This window comes from Oxyura jamaicensis, chromosome 3 (assembly GCF_011077185.1).
Source record: "Oxyura jamaicensis isolate SHBP4307 breed ruddy duck chromosome 3, BPBGC_Ojam_1.0, whole genome shotgun sequence".
NCBI lineage: Eukaryota > Metazoa > Chordata > Aves > Anseriformes > Anatidae > Oxyura > Oxyura jamaicensis.
Genome location: NC_048895.1, coordinates 70,887,165 through 70,913,931, shown reverse-complemented (window position 1 = coordinate 70,913,931; position 26,767 = coordinate 70,887,165). Strand labels below are relative to the sequence as shown.

At 40.9% G+C, this 26,767-nt stretch overlaps 1 protein-coding gene and 1 long non-coding RNA gene across 2 annotated transcripts in view; one reads left to right on the top strand and one right to left on the bottom strand.

Moving 5' to 3' along the window:
- The window catches only part of FIG4 (FIG4 phosphoinositide 5-phosphatase), a 72,567-nt gene extending 60,452 nt beyond the window's left edge, over positions 1 to 12,115 (top strand). The window contains exon 23 of the mRNA XM_035321099.1: positions 10,262 to 12,115. Within this exon, the coding sequence (XP_035176990.1) occupies positions 10,262 to 10,439 (178 nt within the window). The 3' untranslated portion in view covers positions 10,440 to 12,115. The remainder of the gene's footprint in view (positions 1 to 10,261) is intronic.
- LOC118163939 lies at positions 2,166 to 24,263 on the bottom strand. Its single transcript, XR_004749266.1, has 3 exons — positions 24,253 to 24,263; positions 9,842 to 9,850; positions 2,166 to 2,501 (listed from the first exon to the last, which is right to left on the bottom strand). It is a non-coding gene; the product is annotated as an uncharacterized LOC118163939 (long non-coding RNA).
- Between the last annotated feature and the right edge of the window lie 2,504 nt (positions 24,264 to 26,767).

Genomic DNA, 26,767 nt, shown 5'->3' with positions numbered 1-26,767 from the left:
TTTGTAGAACACACTTTATTAGCACATTCATGAACTTGAATATGCACTGTAGAAATAATGAAGAAAGAATCTTCTGGCCCAAATTTAGAAACTGCAAGTATAGATTAGAAGCGAAAAATGGACACTTGAGCAAGGACAAACATGATTCTTTTAGTACAATGTATTATGGTCTATCTGAAGAAAGACTTTGTTGAGTACTGCGATATAATTGCTGTTGGCTGACACCATGCACCTGTACCTAGTTTCCTAGTACTCCCTGCAGTGTGATAAAAATAATCTAGGAGTGCTAGAAATTTGATTTCCTCTTGAACAAGGAATTGAGTGTTTTGATTCACTGTAGCACTTCTGGAGAAGAGTGTAGATATGCTTTAATGAAGAGCAGCTAGCTGGTTGCATACATCAGGGTACAAGGTGTTTTCAGTGCTTCTGTACATTGTGGACTATGCAATACAGCAACAACGCTTACAACTTCAAATAATCCATATACATCTACTACCCTGTTCTGTTATGCAGGGCATTATGAAGCTCAAGCAGGAGAATGATTCAGTGATATCTGCAGTAGGAGCTGTGTTCTCCTTAAATCTGTGAAAAATGGACCTTCTTCAAAGAAGTATCATATAGTCCATGTTTTCAAAATTCTCTTGACATTAAATGTGTAATTTTCAATTTCTGTTAACGTACTGAATGTTTTACTGGAGTATTTTTAATCTGATAATACCACTTTAAAATATTAAAGTAAAAATACAGCAGAACATTTTGTAATTCTAATGGAGTGTTTTACAGCCCCAGCTACTTTTGAAAGCTGTTACTTTTGAGAGCTGGTTACCTCTGTTCAGAGCAATTGTGTTGTTCATTCAGCAGTTTCATATGAATTTGTTCATACATGGTCTGTTTCTGGGAAGATTAGAAAAAAAATCATGTTAAATTCGTTAAGTAAACATGGCATCACTTCCTTATATCAGCACAAAACAAACGGTTGTTATTGAGTGTGTCTTCTTGCTGTGTATTTAAATCTCAGGGGTTCTTGGGGGGCTCGGGGGGGGGGGGCAGTCTTTACGTTGAAAGGCAGAAGTAAATGAATAAGGGATCTGAAGAATGGTTAGTATATTTATTTTTTACATGAAACCTTTGCTAAATATCTAAATGGTTTCGTGACACTGCTGTGGGAACAAAGGCAAAAGTAAAGTATATTCATAATTACTCAACAAGTAACTTTAGAAATCATAAACACATATCCTGATGAACCTTAAGGTAATGTCATCTTCAATAACTTGCTTGTCATTTGCCCAATTATTAGTAGACTTACATACTGCATAAGTCAAAAGATTGTATTTTCCCCTATGCATTTGAGTGTAGTATTTATTGAGGAGTAATATATTGTTCCCTTTTATATTGGAAATAATTACACTAGATGGTTCCATTATAAGTGCAGATCATATAAAATAAAGATCATTTCCTATAACTTCATTAAGAGCTACAGTCTTCACTCCTGTAGTACAGTATGTACTATCATGAACCAGGGATCGTGCCCTTTCTCTCGCAGTGTTTCATTTATTAACTAGATTCTTACCTTCTTTACTTTGAATGTGCAGAATGAGCTGCTGAGACAACATCTAATAGTGAGTCTCTGGTGTGGTACTTCAAAATCATTTGGATTTTTATTCTAGTACAGAATCACAGAATGGCTTGGGTTGGAAAGGACCTTAAGGATCATCTAGTTGCAACCCCCTTGTCATGGTCAGGGATGCCACTCGCCAGACCAGGTTACCCAGGGGCAATCCAACCTGAACTTGAACACCTCCAGGGATGAGGCATCCACAGCTTCTCTGGGCAACCTGTGCCAGTGCTTCACCACCCTCTGAGTAAGAAATTTCCTCCTAACATCTAATCGAAATCCTCCCCTTCTAGTTTAAAAGAGTTTTCCCTTGTCCTATCACTATCTGCCCATGTAAAAAAGTCGCTCTCTATCTTTTTTATAAGCCCCCTTTAATTACTGAAAGGCCACAATGAGGTCTCCCTGGAGCCTTCTCTTCTCCAGACTGAACATTCCCTAGCGCTCTCAGCCTTTCTCCATAGGATAGGTGCCCAAGCCCTCTGAGCATCTTTGTGGCCCTCCTCTGGACCTCCAGCAGGTCCACATCTTTGTGCTGGAGGCCCTAGACCTGGATGCAGCACTCCAAGTGGGGCCTCACAAGGGCAGAGCAGAGGGGACAATCAACTCCCTTGACCTGTTGGCCACTCCTCTGTGATACAGCCCAGGATGCAGTCGGCCTTCAGGACTGCAAGCACGAACTGCTGGCTCATGTCAAGCCTTTTGTCCACCAGAAGGCCCAAGTCTTTCTCCACAGGGCTGCTCTCAGTGAGTTCCTCTCCCAGTCTGTACTCATGTCTGGGATTGCCCTGACCCAGGTGCAGCACCTTGTACTTGGATTTGTTGAACCCCATTAAGTTCACATGGGCCCATTTCTCAAGCTTGTCCTGGTCCCTTTCAATGGCAACCTCTTCTCTCCCCTTCCCCACCCCTCCCCGCCCCCCCCCCCTTGTTGTTTTATGTTTTTGTTTTTGGAGTGTTCATGAGTGAGTTCTTTGGGCAGATGCTTTGTTTTGTCCTGTCCTATCTCCAGGTTCCTCTGTATTGATTGGATCTTTAAATTTTGAATTACTGCGGTCAGCGTAAATCATCCCTACTTAAAAAAAAAAATATCTTGCTTCAGAGATCACCCTTCTGTACCAGGTGTTCTAACCTTCTCTCAAATTCCTTGTCTGCATTTTAGAGAAGCTGCTTCTAATTTGGATTGTAAAATCCTCATTTAGATGTATAACTGTAAAGATAGTCTTTTCTTTCTCTAACCTTTGAAACTGTGCATGCCGTTAGAGTTTCGTGTGGTTCCTCAGGCACCTTGATGCAGGTTTTTCCAGTGGTCAATTCTTCAAGAAACAAATTGCAGTAGTATATGCTATTGGACAGAGGAGGTTTCCTATTTTTCAGTCCTCTCCCCTCCTGAAGACTGTGACTGAAATTTTGTTGTACGTAGGGGAATGGTGCCTAGCGAAGGAAAAGAAATTTCAAGGCTCTTTCAAGAGCTCAGCAAACAATTTAAGGGGATATCATCTATGGAAAACAACAACAACAACAAAAAACAACAATTAGATTCACCAGAGTTTAGTAGGTCAGATATATTTACTTAGGATTGAAACAAGGCAATAGAGTATGCTTTTCTCCTTCTTCAGATACTCTTTAGAGACTTGAGGAGAACTAATCTAGTGGCTATCTGGTGACTGCTGTACTTGTGAGCTAAGCAGTCCATACACCGCTTCTTTGAAACATCTTTGCTGAAACTGAAGCTATAACTGTATGTTTGCTATAATCAAATCTTCTTTTACTGTAGAGACAATACTACTCTTAGTGGGACGATAACACCATGAAGCCTGGTCACAAGTGGGATGAAAATAACTGCTCTTTGCATGTCAAGGGTGCTGTCATTCAGGATATTCATGCATTCCTGTCTGTGTAATTTTCATTGGGAGGCCGGTACAAAAAAAAAATAATACAGATAGAAATACAAATTTCTCGGGGATGTCCTAAATGACATGCTCTCCTTTGTAACTGTACTGTTAAGTTATTAAACCTATTCATCAGATTAGATTTTTGCATGAATAATGTTAGATAAATGCTTTTAATTAAATTACTGGATAATACAAGCACTCCATAAACATTTACAGCTTAATATCACAGCATCACAGAATGGCTAAGGTTGGAAGGGACCTCTGAAGATCATCTAGTCCAACCCCTGTGCCGAGCAGGATCACGTAGAGCACATAATGCAGGATGGCATCCAGGCAGATTTTGAATATCTCCAGAGAAACAGACCCTACGACCTCTCTGGGCAACGTGTTCTAGTGTTGTGTCACCCTCACAGTAAAGAAGTGCCCTCTTGTATTTAGATGGAACTTCCTGTGCTTCAGTTTGTGCCAATTGCTTCTTGTGGGGTTGTTAATCAAAATTGGCATGCATGAAACTGAAGTTCTCTCAAAGCATTTTTAGCATGTTGAAAATTGAGATTTAAGTAATTGAGTGCTCAAAATACACTTTGTTGTCCAAGTTTCACCAAGTCTAAGGAAGTGACTTTGACTCACAAGTGCTTCAGAAATGTCATGTCTTTAGAAACAATTCAATAAATAGAGAAAGCATCAAATTAGCGTAGTGGGTTTTGTTATGTATTGGTTTTGCTTAATAACTATTCAGTTTCTAGCAGACGAGGCAGGCCAGCTACATTTGAGTGGGTATCATCTTTCAGTGCTAGATAATGATATCGTTAAGTTATCACAGTGTGCTGGTGTTAAATGCCATTGCTAGAGGTTCAGCTTGAATACTTTAAACTAAGTAAATATCTGCAGAAGCTGTGGGTGCTTTGAAAAGCAGTCTACTTTACAAGCACCTAGATATAAATATAGATGGACTCGTGTTAGGTGTAATACTGAAAAAACACCCATGTTAGTGTGTTGTAATCAACTGGAAGAATATGTCAGTGAGGCTTAGAAGAAACAGCCACTCTGGGAAAAAAATAGAAATAAAAGTTGAATTTCCACAGTATTATTCATGCAATTTATTAATGAAAAAGTAAAACAAAAAACAAAATACTGATTTGGTGAGAGTGTAATAGCAGAGAGTGAAATCTACAGAAGTTTCAACTCTTTTAATAAGAGCTTTGTGTTGTTTAAGAAGAGCATAAAAAGACACATTTTTAGTGTTAGTTTACATTCCAGTGTAGTACCACAGAATTCTAAGATTAAGAAGCCTCGACAGGAATCACAATAGAATTTAAAATAAGGAAGAACAAGAATTCATTCTGTGCAGTAAGACTTCGATTTTTGAAAATTCTTTAGCTATACGTGTTTAATTCTAGAACAGACAAATATTTCTGTGATGCAACCTAGCAAAATTTTTCTACATCTTGGTAAGATATAACTTGATTTTATGTATGCAGCCAAACTCTGTGGATGACTGGTGACTTTATAATTGACCTTGTTGGTGATGGTTTTTGTCTTGTTCTGTTTCCTGTATTGCTTGTAGTGATGAATACTTTGACCAGGCTTCCTAGAATATCTGTAAAACACCTGCAGAGAATTCTGATCTTCAATTTGTGGTTTGACAGAGCATTACAGTATTGTAAGATTTTAAAACGTGATACATAATATTTTTCATGTAACTTAACATGAAAACATTTTTTTTTTTGCATAGACAAGGGGTTTTTATACAGGTTCTAAAACAAGTACAACTGTGGAAGGACCGGAGTCTTATCTTGAAGTTACTTGCAGTAATGTTTATGTTTAAGTTTGGTTTATGTTTCAAGCATACCTTCTTTCAGAGTAACATCTTTTGCCATAAGACCAAGAGTAGATCTATCCCTCCATAGATTCCTGCTTCCTTAGGGAAACTAGTATGATATCTATCAGCATTGAAACATAACATTGCATAGAAACAAATTGCTTGAAGAAACTTGAAGAAACTTCCGAAAAAATATTAACATTCAACACCAAGAGCTGCATAATGCAGACCTGAGCAATATGCAGTGGCTGTATTGTATTTTTCAGGAATTACTAGCCACAGTACCAGCAATTAGTAATATATTTTTTTTCTTCTTTACCTGTTAAAAGGTGAACACTTTCTCTCTACTGTTCTAAGAGTACAAATAGATTCTAAATTGTTTTCTCAACTGTAATAATCATAGCTGAACAAAACTAAATTGCAGAATTCAAAATTGGGTCAGAATTTGATCTGCTTGGGAACTTGTGATTAGCTCTTGAAGAAATACTTGTAATTCCTCCTATAAGAGGCATTACTTCTCAGAATTTACATTGTAATCACTTTTTAATATCTAACGCTTCAGAAGTTAGTGATTTAAGGAAAAATTTTACTACTTGTTACGGCAGCAGCATTGTGCTGTGTTTTGTGCACAATCCTTTTTACGCTGTTTACACTAAATTTTTATTTCAATTACAGTACATGTAAAATCTAACTTATCAGACATTGCAGCATCTAATGGAATTGTACACACAACTCTGCATTTTAAAGTTTCTACCAAATTTATGAATAAATTGAGCAGCATTTGTTAATTAAATTTTAAAGAATGGACAATTACATTTTAATTTCAAAATACTGCATTTACCTTTTTGAGTGCGCTGTAATGTTGCTAAGATACCTAGGATCAAACTTCCTCCCAGTTTCCTGCCTGGATAAAATATATTTTATACAGAGAACATGGAGCAGAGCTGGAATTTTTAATGCCCACTTAACTATAGTAATGCTAGAGCAACTGGTAAAGTATGGTTATGGTATAGATGATATGAGCACAGAGCCAAGTTAATTAGCTCTGAGCTGGCACTGGCCAGCTCATATGCTCTACTGTTTTAAAAGATACAACAGAAATGTGCGCTGTACACGTAGTGCAGTTGAGTGTCTAAAAAGAGAGAGTTGCCCTGGTTCAGCTTTAGTACTGCCACTTTTGCAGCCAACAGTAGTGTCCCCAAGACACTAAATTGCAACCATCCCACGTAACTATTAAAGTCCAGTACAAGTCAGAGGAGTTTCTTGATATGTTGCTGAAAATTAGCTGCTTGTAGCCTGGGATAATGACGTTTCAGTTCCCAGACAAGTTACAAAAACTTTTTTTTTTTTTTTCATTATTAAATCTATACAGTTGTGTTTCATTTTTTTATAAAACTATTTAATGTTTCTAGTCAATTTATTGTATTTCATAGGAAGGGAGTATAATATTAAGTTACTTGATTGTTTTGAGGAGATGGTAAGAAGGGCTTAAAAGGAAACTTCTCTTGTAGTCCCGTCTTGTTTAATATCAAAGGTTTTGATGATTTTTCCCATGACTTAATCCCTTCATACTATATTTAAGTTAATTGGTAGTATTTCAACTGAAGTTAAAAAAAATACTAGTAATGTTAGACCATGCCATCATAACAATTCAAGATGTAATAGGTAACCTTTAACTTTTGCTATCTTACAAACTGCAAACAGTAAATTATGTTCTGTTTTTGCAAGCAGAAAAATATGTTGATGTGGCTTAATCTTTTGCCAGAAATGTAAATTTTCACCTCTTTAACATGAACTTAGAATCTGTGTGATGGAGATTTGAAAGATAAGTCAATTCCGCATTCTATATATTTTTTTAATTTGGTGTTATCACTTTTGACCAAGTTTTAATTCAGAGGCATCCTTATAATTTTACATCTCTGGAAATCAAATGGTTGCTATTACAGTATAAATATTGGGTAGTTTTGAATGGCTGATATTCGCTGGCTGTTGTACTGAAAGTTTTTCTTCAAACTTCTCTTCCAGTTGATTGGGAATAAGTGGGGCTTTTTCCAAATTGACCTTGCAAACATTAGTTCCTGGTCATAGCACAAGTAGAAGAACATTGCTGTATTTCATTTATAGAAGAGCTATGCCATCATTTGAGTGTCCCAGTTCTTCAAAACACCATTCACTGTTTTTTCCCTTTAAAAGAGGAGGTTGTGTACACATAAGTAACTTGTTGTTTCTTGAAGAGCACCTAGATAGTGAATCATGACTGTGGTTTCTGTGCAATGTGGTAATGATGCTAATATATGTGAACCTTCCTTGCATTTGGACTGGTTAATGTTCACTTTTGGAAATTGTTGGCTTTGACAGGAAGTTGCGGCTGTAATTTTGTAGTCCAAAAATGTATGCATATGCTAATACAATATATAACAATAGCATTCTGACTGATTTTCAGCCACTGGCTATTACTCCAATACACTATTAAGTAATGTAAAGCTTTTAGAAATTTTGTCTTTGGTAACTAAAGTAGTAGGTGACAAATGAAAAAGCTAGCTGAAAAAAAATTCAGGTATTAAATGCAGTTTTACTCAATGCATTATCAAAGAAGGTGTAGTAGGCCTTGGAAATCTCCATAAATGACAAGATTCTAAGGTTGATCAGAAAATAACTAGTGTGTGAGGGGAAATGAAATACATTTAGTTGTGTAATAGTGATGTGGAGGAGGCAAATGACTGTTCACCGTTTCTCTCAGTCTAAGAGCTTCGAGCAACCAAGGCACATAATCAGAAATGAAAGGGGTGTAGCATCAGACACAGCCAGGTAGTAGAGCTTATCCCGAAGGATTCTGTAAGTCTCAGAGAGACATTAGAAAAATCAGTGAATACCTATGGAAATCACTTCTCATGAAACAGTAGCCCAGTTTCAAATTTTGCCTCAGGTAGTTTCTCAATCCTGTTTGCTGAAATACGGGAGAATATCCTGGAGAAGGGATTGTTCAGCACCTGGTGTAGTGAATACTTTGGCAGCTTCATTTACAGAGAGTATTTATAAAGCAGATGTATTTTAATAGCTAACCAAAGAGTTAAATTAGCTTTTCCAGCTGAAATACGAACTAAAAATATATAAAAACCAATGATTCATAGAACTCTTCAAAACATGTATGTCATTTTTTTCATAACCAAGAAATGATTTATTTCTCCTGCTTAGGATTTACAGGTGCATTGCATCCACTGTTCTAGATAACTCAGAGTTCTGTCAGATAGTTTGTTCTTGGAGTTCATTTCAAAATTAGATTTCCACTAAATCAAGTAGTATTGACAAAAGGAAAAGTTAACGCATAGGTTGCCTTCAGATGTCAACGTATTAGGCATTGAATGTTCTGTTGCAGAATCCAAACTGATCTGCTATCAAACAGGTAAAACATCCACACTGTTCAACTTTGGGAGTGTTTCATAAATAAATTAGTAAAATATTGCTGGGAAATGCACATAGCATATTTATGAATACTGCTTTCACAATAGCTAAGTGCTTTAAAATGAAAATGATTTGCTACTCAGGTACTTCTAGAGTTTATTCATTTATTATGTATTGAGTATAAATAGTTTTGTTACTACCTTGCAGTTGATTGTGGAGATTGCATTATTACCGCTGAGGAATTTGGCTTAGAACTATAGAATATTACAAATCGGAAGGGACCCTGGAGGTCATCTCCTCTGAGCAAGGGATTGGATCAGGACCAAATCAGGCTGCTCAGGGCCACGTACACTTGAGTTTTGAATATCCTTACAGAGCAAGGTTCTCCAGCCTCTCAGAGCAACCCATTCAGTGTGTGACAACCCTCACAGTGGAAGAAAGTTCCCTTATACCTAATCAGAATGTCTCGCATCACAATTTGCACACCCTTTGTGAAATCTGTCTTTTTATCATGCACTCCAAGAAGAGTCTGGTTCCATACAATCTATACCATCTCATCAGGTAGGTGGAGACAGCAATAAGGCTGGCCTCAGCTTTTCTTCTCTGGACTGAACAAACTCAGCACTTGGAGCCTCTCCTCACATGTCATGTGCTCCAGCTCTCTAACCATCTTATTGGCTTTTGCTGAACTTACCCAAGTATTTCATTGTCTGTCTTGTACTGGAGGGCCCTGAAGTGGGCACGGTGTTCTAGATGTGGTCTTGAGAGCCTGGAGCAGAGAGGAAGCAATCGTTTTCCTTTGACCTGGCTTTGCAGTTTTCAAGAGTTGCAGTTAAAAGATCAGCTTCTACCTTATAAGTGAGTCTGATTCAAAGTAGTGTTTAGAAAAGGACCGACATACTCAGGTTCTTGGAAACTTTCAGAATACATGTTATCTGTCATAAGATTAGTAGATTTAAATATTAGGATTCAAAGATAGCATGTATTTTATGAAGCTATTCAAAATATATTTTCATAAAATCTCCACTGTCCCAGTGTATAGAGAGTGCTGTTGCTGGTACTAAGTTTTCTGTTTCCTTATAGTTAGATGGAAATTTCTTATCTGTTAACTTCTTTCTGCTTGGTGGTTTAGAGTATAATCACTTGGTTGTTATAATTGCTGCTAAGTGGGTAGTTCAATAACATTATCCTGTAACCTGCTATAATGTATGGCACAGGTCAGCTCGGGTGCTTACTGAGCATAGCAGATCTGAGGAAGGATGAAAAAATGAGGACAGAGTGAAGGAAGTACAGAAAGTATCCTTAATGTGATTAGTGACATCTTACCTAATTACCCTACTTGGAAAGCGGGTCTTACAAGGTCTGCAGTAGTGCTCACAATCTAGGTAAATGGATTATCAAGTGCAAAGTTACCTTTTCATTGATTCTCATATATATATTTCAAGGAAAATAAATACTCCTCTTTAACCATGCAATTGTTTTATTTAAACTTCCAAATATCTTTTGTTTTTTGTTTTTTTTTTCTTCCAGAATACCAATCTCCTCCTTTTCTCAAGATAATATTTATGAAGTCCAGCCTCCAAGAGCTGATAGGAAATCAATAGAGATTTTTCATGCGCACATTCAGGCTGGAAAAGGAAACATGCAGCCACTGGGAAAAGAGGACTTCCTCATGTACAGAGAGTACATTCGAAATAGATACCTCTAAATACAAGCTGGATTCTCATGTCAAGTCTACAGTACTGATAGGTCATAAAAAAATAATTTTAGATAGGAAATCTAACTTTGTTATTTTGCAATAATAAATTTATTTATCTAACAATTCTATCTATTATGGTTTGCTATTACACATTTACGGTATCATGCTTTACAGGAGAAAAAGTGATTTAATATCTGCTCTGCAGCTGGAAGAGAAAAGTATTATTTAAGAGATTAAGTGAATAATTTGAGCACCTGTAATAATGGAAAGATATGTAGTGATTTATGGCAAAGAAAATACTGTGTCCTTAGGTTTTTATATTACTTACATTCTTACGTTTGCTAGCAAAGATGAAATGATTTGTACATAAGAATCAGAATAGAATATTTTTCTTCCTCTTTGTTCTATGACAACGATCTTTTTTACAATCAAATGTTTGCTGATATTTCTTGAGATTTTTAGCAAATTGAGTGCCCAAATGACTGCTTGCACTTTGCTGCTTTCTTAAACAAAAGGAAAAAAAAATGTGGTTTATGTAAAAATCAAAATTTGCATCTAGACTAACAAATATTGTAACTCTAATCTATGTCAAATTAACTTCACTGGTTCTAGTAGCTACAAAATCTGTGCTATGTGCAGGGTGAAAATGGCTTGTGAATAATTATTGTGGGTTTCTAGTAGGCTTCTGAGGTGAACTGCTTGCTGATTACATTGTAAATGAGGGAACACTCTTGGCTTTAGAGTCTTAGTTGGAGGGTGCAAGACCAGCCTGTAATTTTGCTGTATGACAGGCTTTACCCTATTTGCAGTATCTTTTTTCCATCCTTATATTTATGCTCCTCTAGGATGCTTCCAGATACAAGCCTACAGCCTCCAAACAACTCAGTGTCACTAAGTGGTGTAGAGAGACTGGATCAGCTGGGGTGGTCATGCAAGAGAAAGCAGTAATTGGGTTTAGGGAAGACTGAACATCATGTCCAGTGCTATATAAGAAGTGGAAAGGCATCAGGTATTTGAAGTAGATTGTTTAATTTGGTCTTGTGATCAAAACATTTTCTCAAATAACAAATAAAACGCACACACACAAAAACTTATTACTTGTAAGTACAAGCTAAAATTCCCAGCACTGCTTTCTAGCCCTTTGCCTTGAGGAACACTGACAGCAACAACAGCATCCTTGATGGATTATTTTATTCCACGTGTTTGTACAGGCCATATTTCAGAATTTTCTGGACTAAGTCTGAATAACTTACTTGGGGAATGTCAGCCAACTGCATGTACTAGATGAAGAGAACACGTTTGTGTTCACAGTAAGTCGCTTGCAGGCAGCTACTCCAGATTTTTGGCTGCATGCTGCAAACATATTCTGCATATGTTTGCATATCTCATGCAGTCAGTAGCATTTTTGTCAGTAATTCAACTAAAAAAAAGAGATGCAGTGAACAAAGAGATTTGAGTTTCTTGTGGGGTCTCTGTGTTTCAGGAAACGATTTGTATGCGGACAGTCAGAGAATGTGGTACCTCAAGCTACCAAAAAATGTTGGTGTCCATTCTCTGTTGTTAATTGATTAATATTGTTTTGAGAGAAATTAAGGTATTTTTGCAGGTGCAAGAATGAAAACACACTTCAGATAATACTTCATTGCAACTGGCAACCTCTTTCCTCTGGAAAAATAACAAAAAACTGTACCAAACTCTCCTGTCCATTATGAATAAATGTTTCCTTTGGAAAAATGTAGAGCTGGAGTCCTTCCCCTAACAAAACACATACATGCTTTTCTTAACGGTATTTAAACTATTTCCAAGGATGCTTTATAGATGACCACATTCCTTATACGTTTATTGCTTGTAGATACTGGAATTTTATAAAAGCTGTCCTTGAAAATGTGCCACTTAACCACAGATAGGTGAAAGGTGCATCCTTTTTCTACAGCTAAAGTTGCTGCAAAATACAGGAATTGTAATGATTTCACAGCTCTAAGAGAAAATATGTTCAGGCTTTAGCAATTCAAACACTGCTTAGCAAAAAGGGATTGATTTTGTTTTGGTTTTACAGTCTTGAGAGATGAATGGTATCTCAGCCCATTATCTGTAATACAGTGCCATGCTTTTCAGTGTCTCTTTGTGCCGTAACAGTCCTATGGCAGCATCCCCTTGAATCTTAGTATATATAGCTGCTTCTTGTTTCTCCTTCCAATTAGAAAAAAAATTTAAAAAGAAAAAACAAACACAAAAACACTGGTTTTCACTGTGGTTTAAGCCATGTTCATTACTTTATATGATAAAATGATTGGGCATTAATTTTCAGGTGCCTGCTTGATCTACCACGAGTGTACTGCAGCTGCTAAGAACACTTCATGGTGCTGGTGTCAACTATTTACTAGGCTTGTTTAAAAAAATATAACAACACACAAACAAGGACTCCTAGCTTAACGCTGATTGAATTACAAATTTTCAACTGTCTGAATATATCTGCAGCCTAATGTATGTAAAGCAGTAATTTAAAAGGAGAATATGTTCATTGCCCACCCAAGTTCAGTTGCACAAAGGATTCCAGAGATGCTGGTGTGCGTGTACTTCTGTTCTTGTGATATAAAGTTCCAGTTGTCAGCTATGTGAGAAGTTCTGAATCTGGTTACCTTGCAGAAGCTGAGGAAGGGGTGTGTGAAGTAATAAATATCCTTGTTTATAAAACTAAGAGTGGGCTGTGTTGGCAATGAAGACTAACATGGTGCTTTTTTGACTCAAAGTGCTAATGATCTTTAACATCCAAATGTTATAAATCTATATGGACAAGAGAAGTATCTCTTGGAGAAAAGTGTGTTTTTCCCCCAGAATTTATTTCAGTTGTTTCAGTGTGTTTGAAGACTACATTGAAATAAAATACCAAAATATACACGTGGAGATAATGACTTCAGTTTCTTTTCTTGTCTGTTAGGAGGTACGGCCACAGGTTTAGGACTGTCATTTCTGAGCCAGTGTTTCCTTGAGGCCAGTCCAAAAGCTTGAGCTGTGTTCTGTGACCCTGTTCAGACTGATGCTCATGCCCTTAGGAGCAATAACTCCCAGCACTTCTGTTGATACTTTCACCTCCTTGAGAGTTTTGCTCTCACTTGCAAAGCCCACTGTCTTTGTTCTCTCACTCAAATTCCTTTCCAAAAAGACTCAGACATGATCCTGAAATACAATCTTTGTAATGTGCACGCCACTGCAGCTACAAGAGGGAAGAAGGTGAAAGAGCTGTACGTCTGAGATAACATGTAAGGTAGCTCCTCATTTTGGTGTTGAGTTTTGGAGATTTTTGCACGGGGTCCTAGGAGGGTTACATTGGCCTTCACAGCCTGGCCAGTCATTACTAGAATAAACCCCAAAGCGTGTGACCTGTCAGATCATAGTATTTTACAGTAAGGTGAAACAGCAGCTTCTCTCAAAAGGTATTTCATTCTCCATGTGCGTTTCACCCTGTCAGTACTCCATGAATAACCACACACCCAAGTACAGCTCATTGAAGAGAAAGTGGTGTGATTTAATAGTTGCATGAGTATTGCATTATGTATGAAGTTCCATTTGCTGGCATGTTTTGAATCTGAGTGATCACCTGGAGACCGATGTGGAAAAGAGAAAATGTGCTTGGCTCCCACATGCCTCCCTCTGTCTTTTATATACTTAAAAAATCTAATTGAGCTTGTCACTTCTGGGGGTGATTTAAAAGTAACGTGAAACTCGTGCAATATGTTACGAAGTATTTATGAAAAAAAAAAAAAGGTGCATTAAAATTGCAACCCTTGCAAATATTGATATTCAGCAGTTACCTAATGGAGCTTAAATTTGTGGTACAAAGAAAACCCTAATCAGTCTACTAGAGTCAAGTAAAAGAGCACTGACAAAAGGCTGGAAAAACAAACGTTTCATGAATTACTGTATTTCTGGAGGAGTGATACCTGCTTCTTGCCATATCTGACCAAGGCTTCACTGTAACACTTAAATTCCCTTACTTTGAATATACTCATCTGTGCAGAATTAAGGGGGGGGGGGGAGCGGTAATAAGGGTAGGACGGACAAGTGTATGTAATTAACTGGCTTGGACAGCCCTTAGGTGTTTTCCCATTCTATGAGCAGCTGTGCAGCTGGGGCTAAGCCCAGCATGGTTTTTAGGCACTACAGCAGCAGCAGAGTGTGCATTTGTGGTCTTCCTGTTGTAGTACACAGCACATAGGAGATAGTATGCATACTGCAACCTCCAAATCCCCTCTGAAACCCTAGGATGCAAGAGAGCGCTTCACTTTTGTATTCCTTGCCAGTTTAAGTGCTCCTTTTTCATAAGGGTTGCCTATTGCTATCCTATTTTCCCTATGTTTCTTCTGATTTTTAGTTCATTTCTTTTTTATATTTATTTATTTATTATTTCTCTTCCCCTTTTTTCACCAGCTATGGTTCGGAATCCTTTTTCTTACTCAGAACCGTGACACAAGTTGCAGTTCTCCCTCTATATCCATCTCCTCCTTTTGGAACTTTCATTTCTTGAAAAAACTCCCTAAATCCTATTCTCTTACTGAAAAAAAACTTATACTGAAAAACCTTGAATCCTTCTTCAGCAATCCATCTCTCTCCTGTTTTAAAGGCCGGCTGTGCCATCATCTGCCCTGCCTGTTTCCCTGCCTCCCGTGGTGGTGCCAGACGTGCATGTTGTCTCTCTTGGGTTCTCCGTGTCTCGGTAACACGTTCGAGAGAAGTGCTCAGCTTGGGTACAGGATGTTAGTGCTTGAACAAATTGCAGACATCACTTAAATCTTTTCCTCCAGAGGAAGATGAGAGCTGCTCTGAGAAAGTAAGACAGCATTTCAAGTAGTGCCCTTCAGTTGCCTCTGGCCCTGCCATAGCAGTGTGCTGCATCCCACTGCACGGAGACATCCAAGGGGGAAGGAGGCAGTTTTTGGCTCGTACTCCCAAGCAAGTGGATCCTGCCTTTTTCAGCGAGCTGCTGTCAGCACATCTCGAAGCTCACTGCCATGTCCAGTGAGGGACAGTGCAGTGACAAGCCTGGCTGAGGTCCCTCAGGGGGTTTGATCCATTCAGCTTGGATGCCTCTGTTCCCTTCCAGAGCCTCTTCTTTAGCAGTGGGATCAGCACAAGGCTGGGGCTCACATTGCCACCTTCTGTGGCTGTTATCTGTGCTAAAACCAACACTAACCATGTCACAGGCTTGAGCTGGACTATGATTCCCACTCCGTCATGGCTGTGTCTCCTCTCAGTCCCCAGCACAAGTGGGGAATTCCCCTTGCTGGGTCTGTCGTGCAGGGACATGCTCACACACACTACATCTGATGGCCTTTCTGGCTGCTCCGGTTCCACAGGGGAGGGTTCTGTTCTTTCCCAATGACGGAAAAAATGTGGATTTTGCTATTGCCTAAGTATATCAGTACTCTAAACCCTGGAATACATTCAGAGTCCCTTTCACCGAATTCAGGAGGAGATTGGTACACGTCGACTTGTGTGAGCAAAGGTCAGATTTAAAAGCAACTTAGCATGCTTAAAATCAGCCCAATAACCCATTCCTTAAAGCACATATTACCGTATCCTGGATATCTTGACTGAATGGGGTTAAAAGGTGAGCTTTTGCATGTCTCTAAGCTACAATAAAATGCAGCTTCCATTATCCTCTCCCATGTGGGGAGATCAAGCCGAGGGCAGGACAGTGGTGGCTGCTGTCTGCAACCTGCCCAGCTCGGACTCTGCAGGCTTGTGAGTAGCTGCACTGCTGCTCACCAGTGCTGGTAGAGACCTGTGGGGTGGTTAGTGCTTTAGTTTCCCTACGGTTAGTGGAAGCAGCCAACGTGAAGGTAAATTTATGCTTTTGTCTAAACCTGCCATCCTGATTTCACTCCAGGGTTTTTGTTTGCCTGTTACTAATACATTCAAAATTACTGTATATGAGTCACTATTTGCATATTTAATTTCAGGATTTTCTGCCTCAGTAATGGTAAATTGAGAGAGCAAAGTTCCTAAATTGCACTGAAACCACCGATGATGCCTATGGAAAGTAGTGTGACCGTGCACATTTTGAAGGTAGGTCCCATCGGTAGGTATATAGCAGCTGGCTGGGCTACACCTACACAGCACCACCTCAGGATGCTGCACAGGAAGATCTGGGAGCAGACCTGCTTCTTTATGTCACCAGTCTGTGGCATCTGACGGCATCCGATGTTCCAGACAGGTCCTGTCCACTTTTCCAGGGATTTCTGATTCAGGTGGCCCAAGGTAATAATTTACCGTGGTAAAAAACATTACTCAGAATTGTTCTAATAGCATGATAAAGATGCTAAGAGAGCAGTGTATGCACTTTTTTTTTTAGGTCTAATCTGTATTACTAATACTTTGCTTTGCTTGTTTTATTACTAATATATTCAGAGTTGACGTCAATGAGTCACTTGTTTAATTTTTTTAAAAATTTATTTTTCTCCATACTTCCCTGGAAATACAATGTACATCATAAGAGGAGAAAGGAAATGAAGAAACCAAGAAAAATAGTAAGATTTCTACTCTCATTCAAACTTAAACCCATCTCATCATAAGCATACATTCTCCACAGCCCAGAAATCCTGTAATAGCTTCTCCCATAGCAGGAATAAATGTTCTGTGCCTCTCTCTTCCCGTGTTTTTGCCTGTTCAAGTTATTGGATAGCAGACTCAGGATGTTCAGTCGTGGCTGTGAAGCTGAAAGCTCATTTGGGAATTCTTGTTTTCCTTCTCCCCAGCACAGAAGGTTGTTTTGTGGGACCATGTGCTCCTGCTCATCAAGAGAGGGACAACTCAGTGAAACCTTTCATATCAGAAGCAGAATTTTAAGGAGCTAGTAGTCCTTTACAGTGGGCTTCACACCAGGGGTGAGCAAGAGCCAGTGTGCATCCCAGTGAGGCAAGGGGAAAAGCAAAAAGGGCAGACAAGGGAAGAGCTAGAGCTGTCTGGGCTGGACCTCAGCGAGGTGTGCTGAACGAGCAAGACGATGCACAAGGAAGTGCAGCTGGGAAGGCCATAATTCAGTTGCTAGGAGCTGCAGAAAGGCACTGAGTGACTAGCCCTACATGAGCTAGCACACAAGTCTGCTTTCATGTTGTCAGGCAAGCGGGCAGGCTGGCGGTACAAAGCCTTGCGGAGCCCCAGCTGAGCGCGCGAGCATGGGCCCACCACGCGCGGGCCCACGTGGGGCCGAGGCCTTGCTGGGCCGCAGCACGTGTACAGCTCGCAGAGAGCCTGCAGTTGAGACATGCCCAGCACCCACATGAACTCTGACAGGAGTCACAGCAGTCGTTTGGGAGATACATGTGCTCAGCCTGATTTGAATTTCCAAAGGTCACATTTGTCACTCTGGCGTACCGCGGTTCTCATTAACAAGCGTCTCCAGCTGGCCCTGTGCGATGGCCTCAGAGCGGGCTGTTGTACGCAAGCAGGGTGGCACAGGGCTGCCACTGAGGCTGAGCCACTCTGGACAGAGGCAGGCACACCTCTGGAACAGCACCTCTCTAAAGTAAGGGCACAGGACACATCAGGGCAAGACCACATTGCCAGGAGTACGTGGCACTTGTGCTCTATTACCAGCCAGTGCAAAAAAAATTGGGCTGCTGAGGGTCAGCAGAGCTAGTCGGTGACCAGTGTCTTGAACCAAAAATGTGTCTTCGCTGCTGATGGGTGGGGGTTGCTTCTCTACCCATGCCAACAGCCTTGTTCAGGGACCAGCTCTCCCCGACCCCTCTGAGACTCACAGAGCTTGGCTCAGCTTCCCCTCTGCCTGCTGACAGCAGATTCTCCTTCTGCTGCCTTGGCTTGGGTTTCAGATGAGCATTATGTTATGAAATGGCTTTTCCAGTAACACTTATACCCTTAGAGAGTTCAGAGACCCATCCACTTCCCACTCATTAGATGTTTTACCTTCAAAGATTGGGTTTGAATAGAGTGTTAGTTTTCCCTGCGGCCTCTGAGCACAAGCCCCTCGATTGTGTGGGAGCATCGCTTTGCCACAGGAAAGCATCCATGGCCTGAAGACAAGTCTACCTTCATTTTTTATCAGAAGTAATTGGTCACAACTGGAGAATCTTCACTTCTCTGCCATGTAAATGCTGTGTGACCCCTCATCTACCTAGCATATCCTGCTTTCAGATGTTCAGTGCTATGAGTGCCTGACAGATCACTGAATCTCTTCATCTGTTTTAATCATCAGTGCATGCCTGCTCCATGCTCCCATTTATTAAATGCTGGATGCAGAGCATACTGTGGATACCACAAATATCTTATTGGATCAGGTTTTTTCCTAGATGGGCTCTTTACATCTTATTTCATTTTATTTTATTTACAACTTCCAATTCACAGCCATCTTTCCATCATTGCTGATTTTGTGAATTAATCTCCATGTCTCTGGTATCATGGGTTCAGGCCACCATACCTGCTCTGAGAGTTCACAGAATTGCCCTTCACCTTCTCAGCTCTGTAGTTGCAGATGTGAAGCTGGGAAGTTTAGTCAAGGGTGCATTCCTTTCTGATTCTTCCTGTAGGCATTAGTTTGCTTATTCGTTGTCATTTCTGGGCTGCAGATTTGAGCTGACTTGCAACTAGATGTCTCAGTGTATTTCCCCGTATATTTTCCTTCTGTTTAATTTTTTCTTTTCCTCAGCAGAGGCTCAGTGATTTTGCCATTAACTTTGTCTGGCAGAAATAGAGGCTGCAGGTAATAAAGGCAGTTAAGACCCTTTCCACATTCTCAAAGGTTGTGACTGACTCAAATTGCAGCTTGGCCTGAGTGCTCCAGGTGCAGTCCTGAAGTATCATTTTAGGGACACTTCATTACATCCTTGTAAGGGAACAGGCTATTCAGAAAAAGGCCTAGAAGACATAAATGTAAAACAGCTGTTCTCTTCCTGTAATTTCATCAAAGACCCATCTCCTGCAAATGTCTCTGCTTTCTCATACTGCCACCTGAAATCATCAATACATGGTCACCCCCCATGCACCAGGAGGTAGGCCCACGTGCCTGGTGCAGCAGAAGATTAGAAATGGTCACAAAATCCATTCTTCTTCTTCTTAACTGTATGAACATACTTCAGACTAAGCATTGCTGTGTCTGTGCATGAGCACAGCCAGTGGAGATGGGTACTTTCAGTGCAACAGCAGCTTGTGTTGGGTTGTGGGTCAATAACAGCAGGAGAGGGGAGGTGATTTTAAAGAGAAAAACTTTTTTCCCAATCCTTGAAAGTGATGCCCCATCCCTGGAAATGTTCAAGGCCAGGTTGGATGGGGTTAGGGGAACCTGGTCCAGTGGGAGGTGCCCCTGCCGATGGCAGGGGGTAGGAAGTAGATGGTCTTTAAGGTCCCTCCCAACCCAGACCATTCTGTGATTCTGTGATTCTACAGAATCCCCTGTAGTTGAATGTTTTTATCTTCCATTGGAGGATGGTTTTCCAATACAAAACAAAAACATCAATACGCCATCAACACTACAGAGAGTTTGATACAGTATGATTTTTTTCAAAGGAACCATTTAACTTGAGCTAATTATTATATCCATCTGTAAATCCTCAAAAAAAAAATCCTCAATGTAAGTGGCTTCTTCATAAGCTCAATATGTTCTTCAGTTTCTAACTATGGAACAATCGCAAGCACCCCTATAAAGAAATTACAAGGCTTTAATATTTGGACATAATGAACACACATTTCTCTATTTCTCAGTTCCTTTCTTTTTGCTGGCAGAAAGAGATTTTCCAGGACTCTAAGTGCTGAGGCTTTAGAGCACGTTTCCACTCAGCTCGGCATCATTTTGCACATTGACCTGTTGTAACTCAAAACATATATGGAAGGGATCATAAGTGGGAAGTTTCCAGTTTTCATCCTTGCTGAGAATTGGTCCCAGGGTTTTATGTCATTCTAAGCTTGCTTCACAGTGCCACAGCACACACTCTTGACGGGCTCTCCGTAGCACTTATTCTTTGAGTCCCAGCTGAAGGCTGCAGCCCTCCTCTTTGCTGACTGTGCTTTTTGCCCATGTGGCTGGAAAGCCTCCTCACACTCACGTTCTCTCTCTCTCCTTCCTTTCTTCCTCCTCTCTTTTACAGTAGCTTAATCCTGTAGGCATGCCATGCTTCACAGACTCCGTCTCAGATATTCTTCCGCAAGGGTTTTCTGGAGATTTGTCACTCACTTTAATGTGCCTAAAAGCTGTTGCTCACAGTTCAGTCCTGACAGAGCATCCTTCATGTGAAATGACACTAACATGAAGGGGGCTGCCTGTTGCTTCAGCTACAAAGACTACCATGGAGCTTCAGCTTCAGAAAAAGGACAGTAGAGAGAAAGCATGAGAGTAATTTCATCTTTGGTTCATAGATAAAAATTCATTTTTAAAGACATGGATATCTAGGGCCAGCTCTTTCTCACATTGAGCATTGTGGGAATATTGCTTTGAGTTCAGTAAGAATAACATAAAACCCTAGGATGTTCGCATAAAAGACTTATAAAACGTTGGTAGAATTATGTAATACTGTATGTGTGTAGTACTTGCCTCATGTTGTCCAGCAGCACTGCTTTGAACAGCAGCAGCAAGGTTATTGTTTAACCACGGGCATCATTCCAGCAACACCCTGGAAATCTCCAGAACCATAGACGTCTCTTGCCTGCTGTGAAAGCATTGATTTTTCAATATATTTTAGGTAAGAATAACTGAAAGGATACATTGTGAATCCTGTCTTCCATTTACTTAGTGCTCTAGAAAGCACAACCAACAAAATCAATTTCCCTAAGATCTTTGTAAAAGAAATGGTCTCTTTCCTGGCCAGATCCCAGGCTTTCTGGTAGTTGCTCTCTGTGCACTTCTGTTTTCCACCTGGTTCCTACCTTGACATCTGAAAACAATGACTGTGTGATGGTCACCTGCGGACAGAGCAAGGTGGCTAGACAGCAAAGCAGTCATCTCTAGGTGTTGATACAGAATGTGAAGAAAACCAGTGTAGGAAACAGAATGATCAGAAACTTTGCATCAGTTTCCACATTTGTAAATAGTAGTTTGGCATATGGAAAAAAAAAAAATCAATGTAAATGCTTACATGTTTTTTACAAAGAGGCTGTGAGTGACCTAGAAAAGTAAAATCTCTTGGTATCAGATACGGATTCTGACCTGTACACACTTACAGAGCAGCTCTCTGAAAGCTGCCTTTCATGCTAACAGTTGTTACACAGCATCAAGCCTGCAACAATGCTGGTCAAAATGAGGAGCACTTTACTGTGAAATAAATAGCATTTTACTGTGCTCCCAGCCATACGGAAACCCCAGCTCGACAGCCACTCTATAAAGACTCTGTCTGTGGGAGGGGATTAATGCATGTACGTACAAGGAGGCTGATGAGTTCTGCATACCCTGGGTTACTGCACAGGGACCTGCAAGGGTCAGGAGGTATGTGGTGTGCATGGAGTTAGACATTGGCCAAGTCCCATCTGTTGCTTCTCTTGCAGACACCTCAAATTTTTCTCTGTGCTTCTGCTCGTACTCTCTCCCAGTTGACCAGGCAATTTTGGCCAGCAGTTTAGGTGGTCCAAAACCAGAACCGAGTGAGTGGAGTCATGGCCTCCATCACCACTGCTTCAGACCACACAGCAACCCATGGTGCTGCAAGCTGTGCCCTTCTGCACCAACCATCCACAAGGACAACATGAAATTTTGCTGATATCCTCTGGTACAAGGCACCAGGTCTGGAGAACACTTCATTTACTTCAGGTTCTGCTGGGAATGGGGTGTAATTGTTCTCCCTATCTTATTTTTTCTTATTTTATCCCACCTGACCCTTAACAGGCACATTGGAGGGACAGTTTTTTGAGTTGAAAGAGTTGAGACTCAGTCTTATCAGGCATGAAATAACTTTCTGCTTAGGCAATAAAGAACTTCACTTTCTCTCAAACCAGTGAGCTCAATAAACCATACATTGATCTGAGAAGAGAATCATTAACTTCCAAAAAAGAGGGAGTATATTTCTCTGAAATGGAGTTAGTCCCATTATTGCTGAAGGCCAGTCTGCTTAGATAAATTGACTTCTAGTGACTTAGAAATCACAGTGAAAATAGTGTCTGGTCGATAGTTTAACAATTAGTTTCAAGGAATACAGGCACTGTTGACCTAGCCAGAACCAGACAAAGGCCATTGTGGAAAATGTCAGTAAAACCCAGTATGAAATAGCCCAGGTTAAGTATGAATCATCAAGAGTTAATGACAGAAATGACATTTTCTTTTTAATGTTACTCAATAGGAAAGCACAGGCTTGCATTCGTTTTGCATTTTGAATGGTTTGACTTACCTTTCACTTATTTTGAGCTGAAAATTGAGAACAGCCCTGATGAGAAGGACCTGGGGGTGTTGGTTGATGAGAAGCTCCACATGAGCCAGCAATGTGCACTTGCAGCCCAGAAAGCTAACAGTACCCTGGGCTGCATCAGAACAGCGTGGCCAGCAGGGTGAGGGAGGTGATTGTCCCCCTCTGCTCTGCAGAGAAACCACACCTGGAGAGATGTGTTCAGCTCTGGGGCCCTAGCACAAGAAGGACATGGAAGTATTAGAATGAGTCTAGAGGAAGGCCCCAAGGATCATCAAGGGTCTGGAGCACCTCTACTATGAGGACAGGGTGAGGGAGTTGGGGTTGTTCAGCCTGGAGAAGAGAAGGCTCTGGGGAGACCTTACAGCAGCAGCTTTCCAGTGCCTAAAGGGGGCCTACAGGAAAGATGGGGAGGGACTCTTCGTCAGGGAGTGCAGTGATAGGACAAGGGTGAATGGTTTTAAATGAAAAGAGGGTAGATTTAGATTAGATATTTGAAATAAATTCTTCACTCAGAGGGTGGAGAGGCCCTGGCACACGTTGCCCAGAGAAGCTGTGGATGCCCCTTCCCTGGAGGTGCTCAAGGCCAGGCTGGATGGGGCTTTGGGCAGCCTGGTCTGGTGGGAGGTGTCCCTGTCCATGGCAGGGTATCGGAATTAGGTGATCTTTAAAGTCCCTTCCAACCCAAAACATTCTGTGATTCTGGGATTTTATGAAAATGTGCTTAATTTAGAGTCTTTATCCTGTGACATCTTATCTATCATCTGTCATATATGGTGCACAGAGGCATAATAATTACCAGAGTATTCAACCCATCACAGCCCCTATGCATTAGCATTTTGCTCTGAAATATACACCAGAAATTGTGCACATTTATGAAACACTTCCAGGCATGCAGTTGTATTTCCAACTTTGATTCTCAGTGGCAACAGAGGCAGCAGTGGCCACCAGTATGTTTCCTGATGGTTTCCAGAACACTGGTTTTGGTTGCTACAATTTTTCATGGCAGGGCAGCAAGAAATTTAGAGCTGTTGTTTTCATGCCAGATCTTCAAAGTATATTGCTGCCTGCTATAGAGAAGGCATGGTCCACCCTTCAGTATAATTATAACCCAAACTGGGTAAGTCACTGTTCTTCTGTGTCCCAGAAAAACTCATTCATTCAACAAGCCAACTTTGTTTATTTGGGCAATTCTTGTATCATTGCTGGGAAGAAATAACAGCATTTTTAGATCTCACACGCGTTGTTTAGCCTTGATTAGGATCCTGAGGGCTTAGTGTCAAGCTCTGTCTGCTCTGGGCTTTCTGTCAATGACAATACTGAAATACTTGTGAGCAAGCATGTGCCTGAGTGCTTTGCTGATGGAGGGCTGGGCCAAGCCCTCTCCCTCTTCCTGCTGCCACCAAGTGCTGGGAGTGAAGGAGATCAGCCATGTTCATCAGTAAAAAATATTTTAATTAATTAATTAATTGGAGGGTGACTGATATCACCTCCGTGCTCCCCAGGCCATCTTTACATCCCAGCAATTACATTGATTTCAACGGAGGCAGTGTCTGTTCAGCAGATATTTAGCAGACTGTGGCCATGACTCAAAACACTGTATAGCCTCATAGGTTGCTCATAGGGCAGGTAAAGAAAGAGTTATGGTACAAACTGACAGAGGGTAACTTGAAAGTGGTTATTGAGAAGTTCACAACCCATCCGAACCACAAAGCTGCAAACAGCAGGGCTGGCTGCCAGGTGAATGGGTTCCTCCTTTTCTCTATGCTCTGCCTTGAATCTTGTTGAGATGGAAGAATCTTACTATCTGGCCATCTGTTGTGGTTTAACCCGGCCGGCAGCTAAACACCACACAGCCGTTCGCTCACCCTCCCCCCTCCCTCTCTGGGATGGGGGAGAGAAACGAGAAAAAACTGAAACCTATGGATTGAGATAGAGACAGTTTCTTAGGACAGAAAAATAAAATAATAATAATAATACGTACAAACAAGTGATGCACAATGCAATTGCTCACCACCCGCTGACCGATGCCCAGCCCAACCCTGAGCAGCTGCCCCCCGACCCTGGCTAGCCACCCCTAGATATTGTTCAGCATGACGTCAGATGGTATGGAATACCCCTTTGGCCAGTTTGGGTCAGCTGTCCTGGGTCTGTCCCCTCCCAGCTCTTGCTGCACCCCCAGCCTGCCCGTTGGCAGGACAGAGCGAGAAGCTGAAAAGTCCTTGGCTTAGTGTAAGCATTGCTCTGCAACAAGTAAAACATCAGTGTGTTATCAACATTAGTCTCACCCTAAATCCAAAACATAGCACCCTACCAGCTACTGGGAGGAAAATTAACTCTCTCCTAGCTAAAACCAAGACACCATCACAAAAAATGCCCAGGCCACCCAGCAGCTGTGTTTGGCCCATGCTGGACTACCTGTACACCACGCACGTGTTTGTGGGGATGATTTCCCAGCTAGAGAGACAAGAGCACTGCCACGTGCAGACCTCAGTGGCGTTTCATACAATGTGCAGTTTATACCAATAGCTTGAAATGACAGGAACATGAAAAAAACTCGGCAGCTGCTTCTGACTGCAGTGAATACACAATACCAGGACTTCTTTTTATTTATTTATTGTTTTTCTTTCCTAGTGGGATCAAGCAGTTCATCATTTCCTGCACTAAAGGGGGAGGCTGGACCACAATAGCCTGATTTCTCTGAGTTACGTAAATGCGTTTCAAATCTGCGTGCTTCAGGCTCGTACTCATGCTATAAGCAGAGAGCGGGGTGCCTGCAGCAGGATGGGGCAAGGTTTCCCCTGGGGGAAATCTAAGAGCAGGGAGCAAATGACTGGAATCAGCATTTACTAAGTTTGTTCAGCGTCTTTCGAACACAGCTGCCCTATTGCTGCATTTTTTTTCCACAGACCTGGAAATAATAACCTTTATTTAAGTGTTTATATTGAGCCATATCAGCACCGCATGTTCCAGCATCAAGGTTTTGAAAGGGTATTTGATATGAGATGATTATTTGCTAAGCCATCGGGTTCGAAAGTAGATTTTTGGAAATAGGCATGACCAGGGCTGATTTTTTATTTTTATTTTTTTATTATTTTTTTTTTTTTGACCTGCAAACAGCCAAACAGCTTTTTAATACTCAGCAGTTTTGCCTCTTCCCTCTATGGTGTCTCTTTGTAATCAAAGTTGGGACCAGAGTGCATTTCTGAGCACCGGGGTACTCAAATCTTGCTGTCCTTTCTCAGCACAGCAATTCCTTCCGAGCAATATTTTTGGTTTTCCAGGTGTCCCATCTGTTACCTTGTGAGGCCCAACTGCATTTGTGAAAGATTATGTCATAATCCATGTCATTATGGTTACACCTTGGTCTCCCTTTTCAATGCTGTACTTACTAAAAGAGTCAAGTACTCAAAAATAAATGAACGTCTATTTTGTTGCATTTTGGTGCTAAAAATAAATGGCCATGTAATTAAAGGCATTGCAGGTAGCATTAAATTATTGCTATGCATAATTAAAATGCATTCTCAAACTCTTCAGCTTGGATTTCTGGTGACTCATCCAGTGTTTTTCCCTCTGTATCTGGATATTTTTGGAGCATGGATGCATTCCAAGTATTAAATCTCAATTTAGGCAGGATGAAAGAGATAACAGTATGTTGGGGCAGTGTCCAAAATAAAGCCAGATTTGTATCAGCTGCTTTGGTGGAGATGGCCCCTTCTTTTCTGCCTCAGCATCTTGCCTCCTGGTTCTCACGAGCAGTGGCTGGGACAGTGTAGTGGGTTTATGTGGCAAGGTTTTGGTAGCAGGGGGCCATAGGGGTGGCTTCTGTGAGAAGGATCTAGAAGCTGCCCCATGTTTGGTAAGGGCCCCACTGCTGACCAGAGCTGAGCCAATAAGTGATGTTGTTTGCGCCTCTGTGAGAGCAGATTTAAGACAGGGAAAAAACGCTGCACCACACAGCAGCTGAGAGAGTGAGAGGAGTGAGGAACAGCCTTG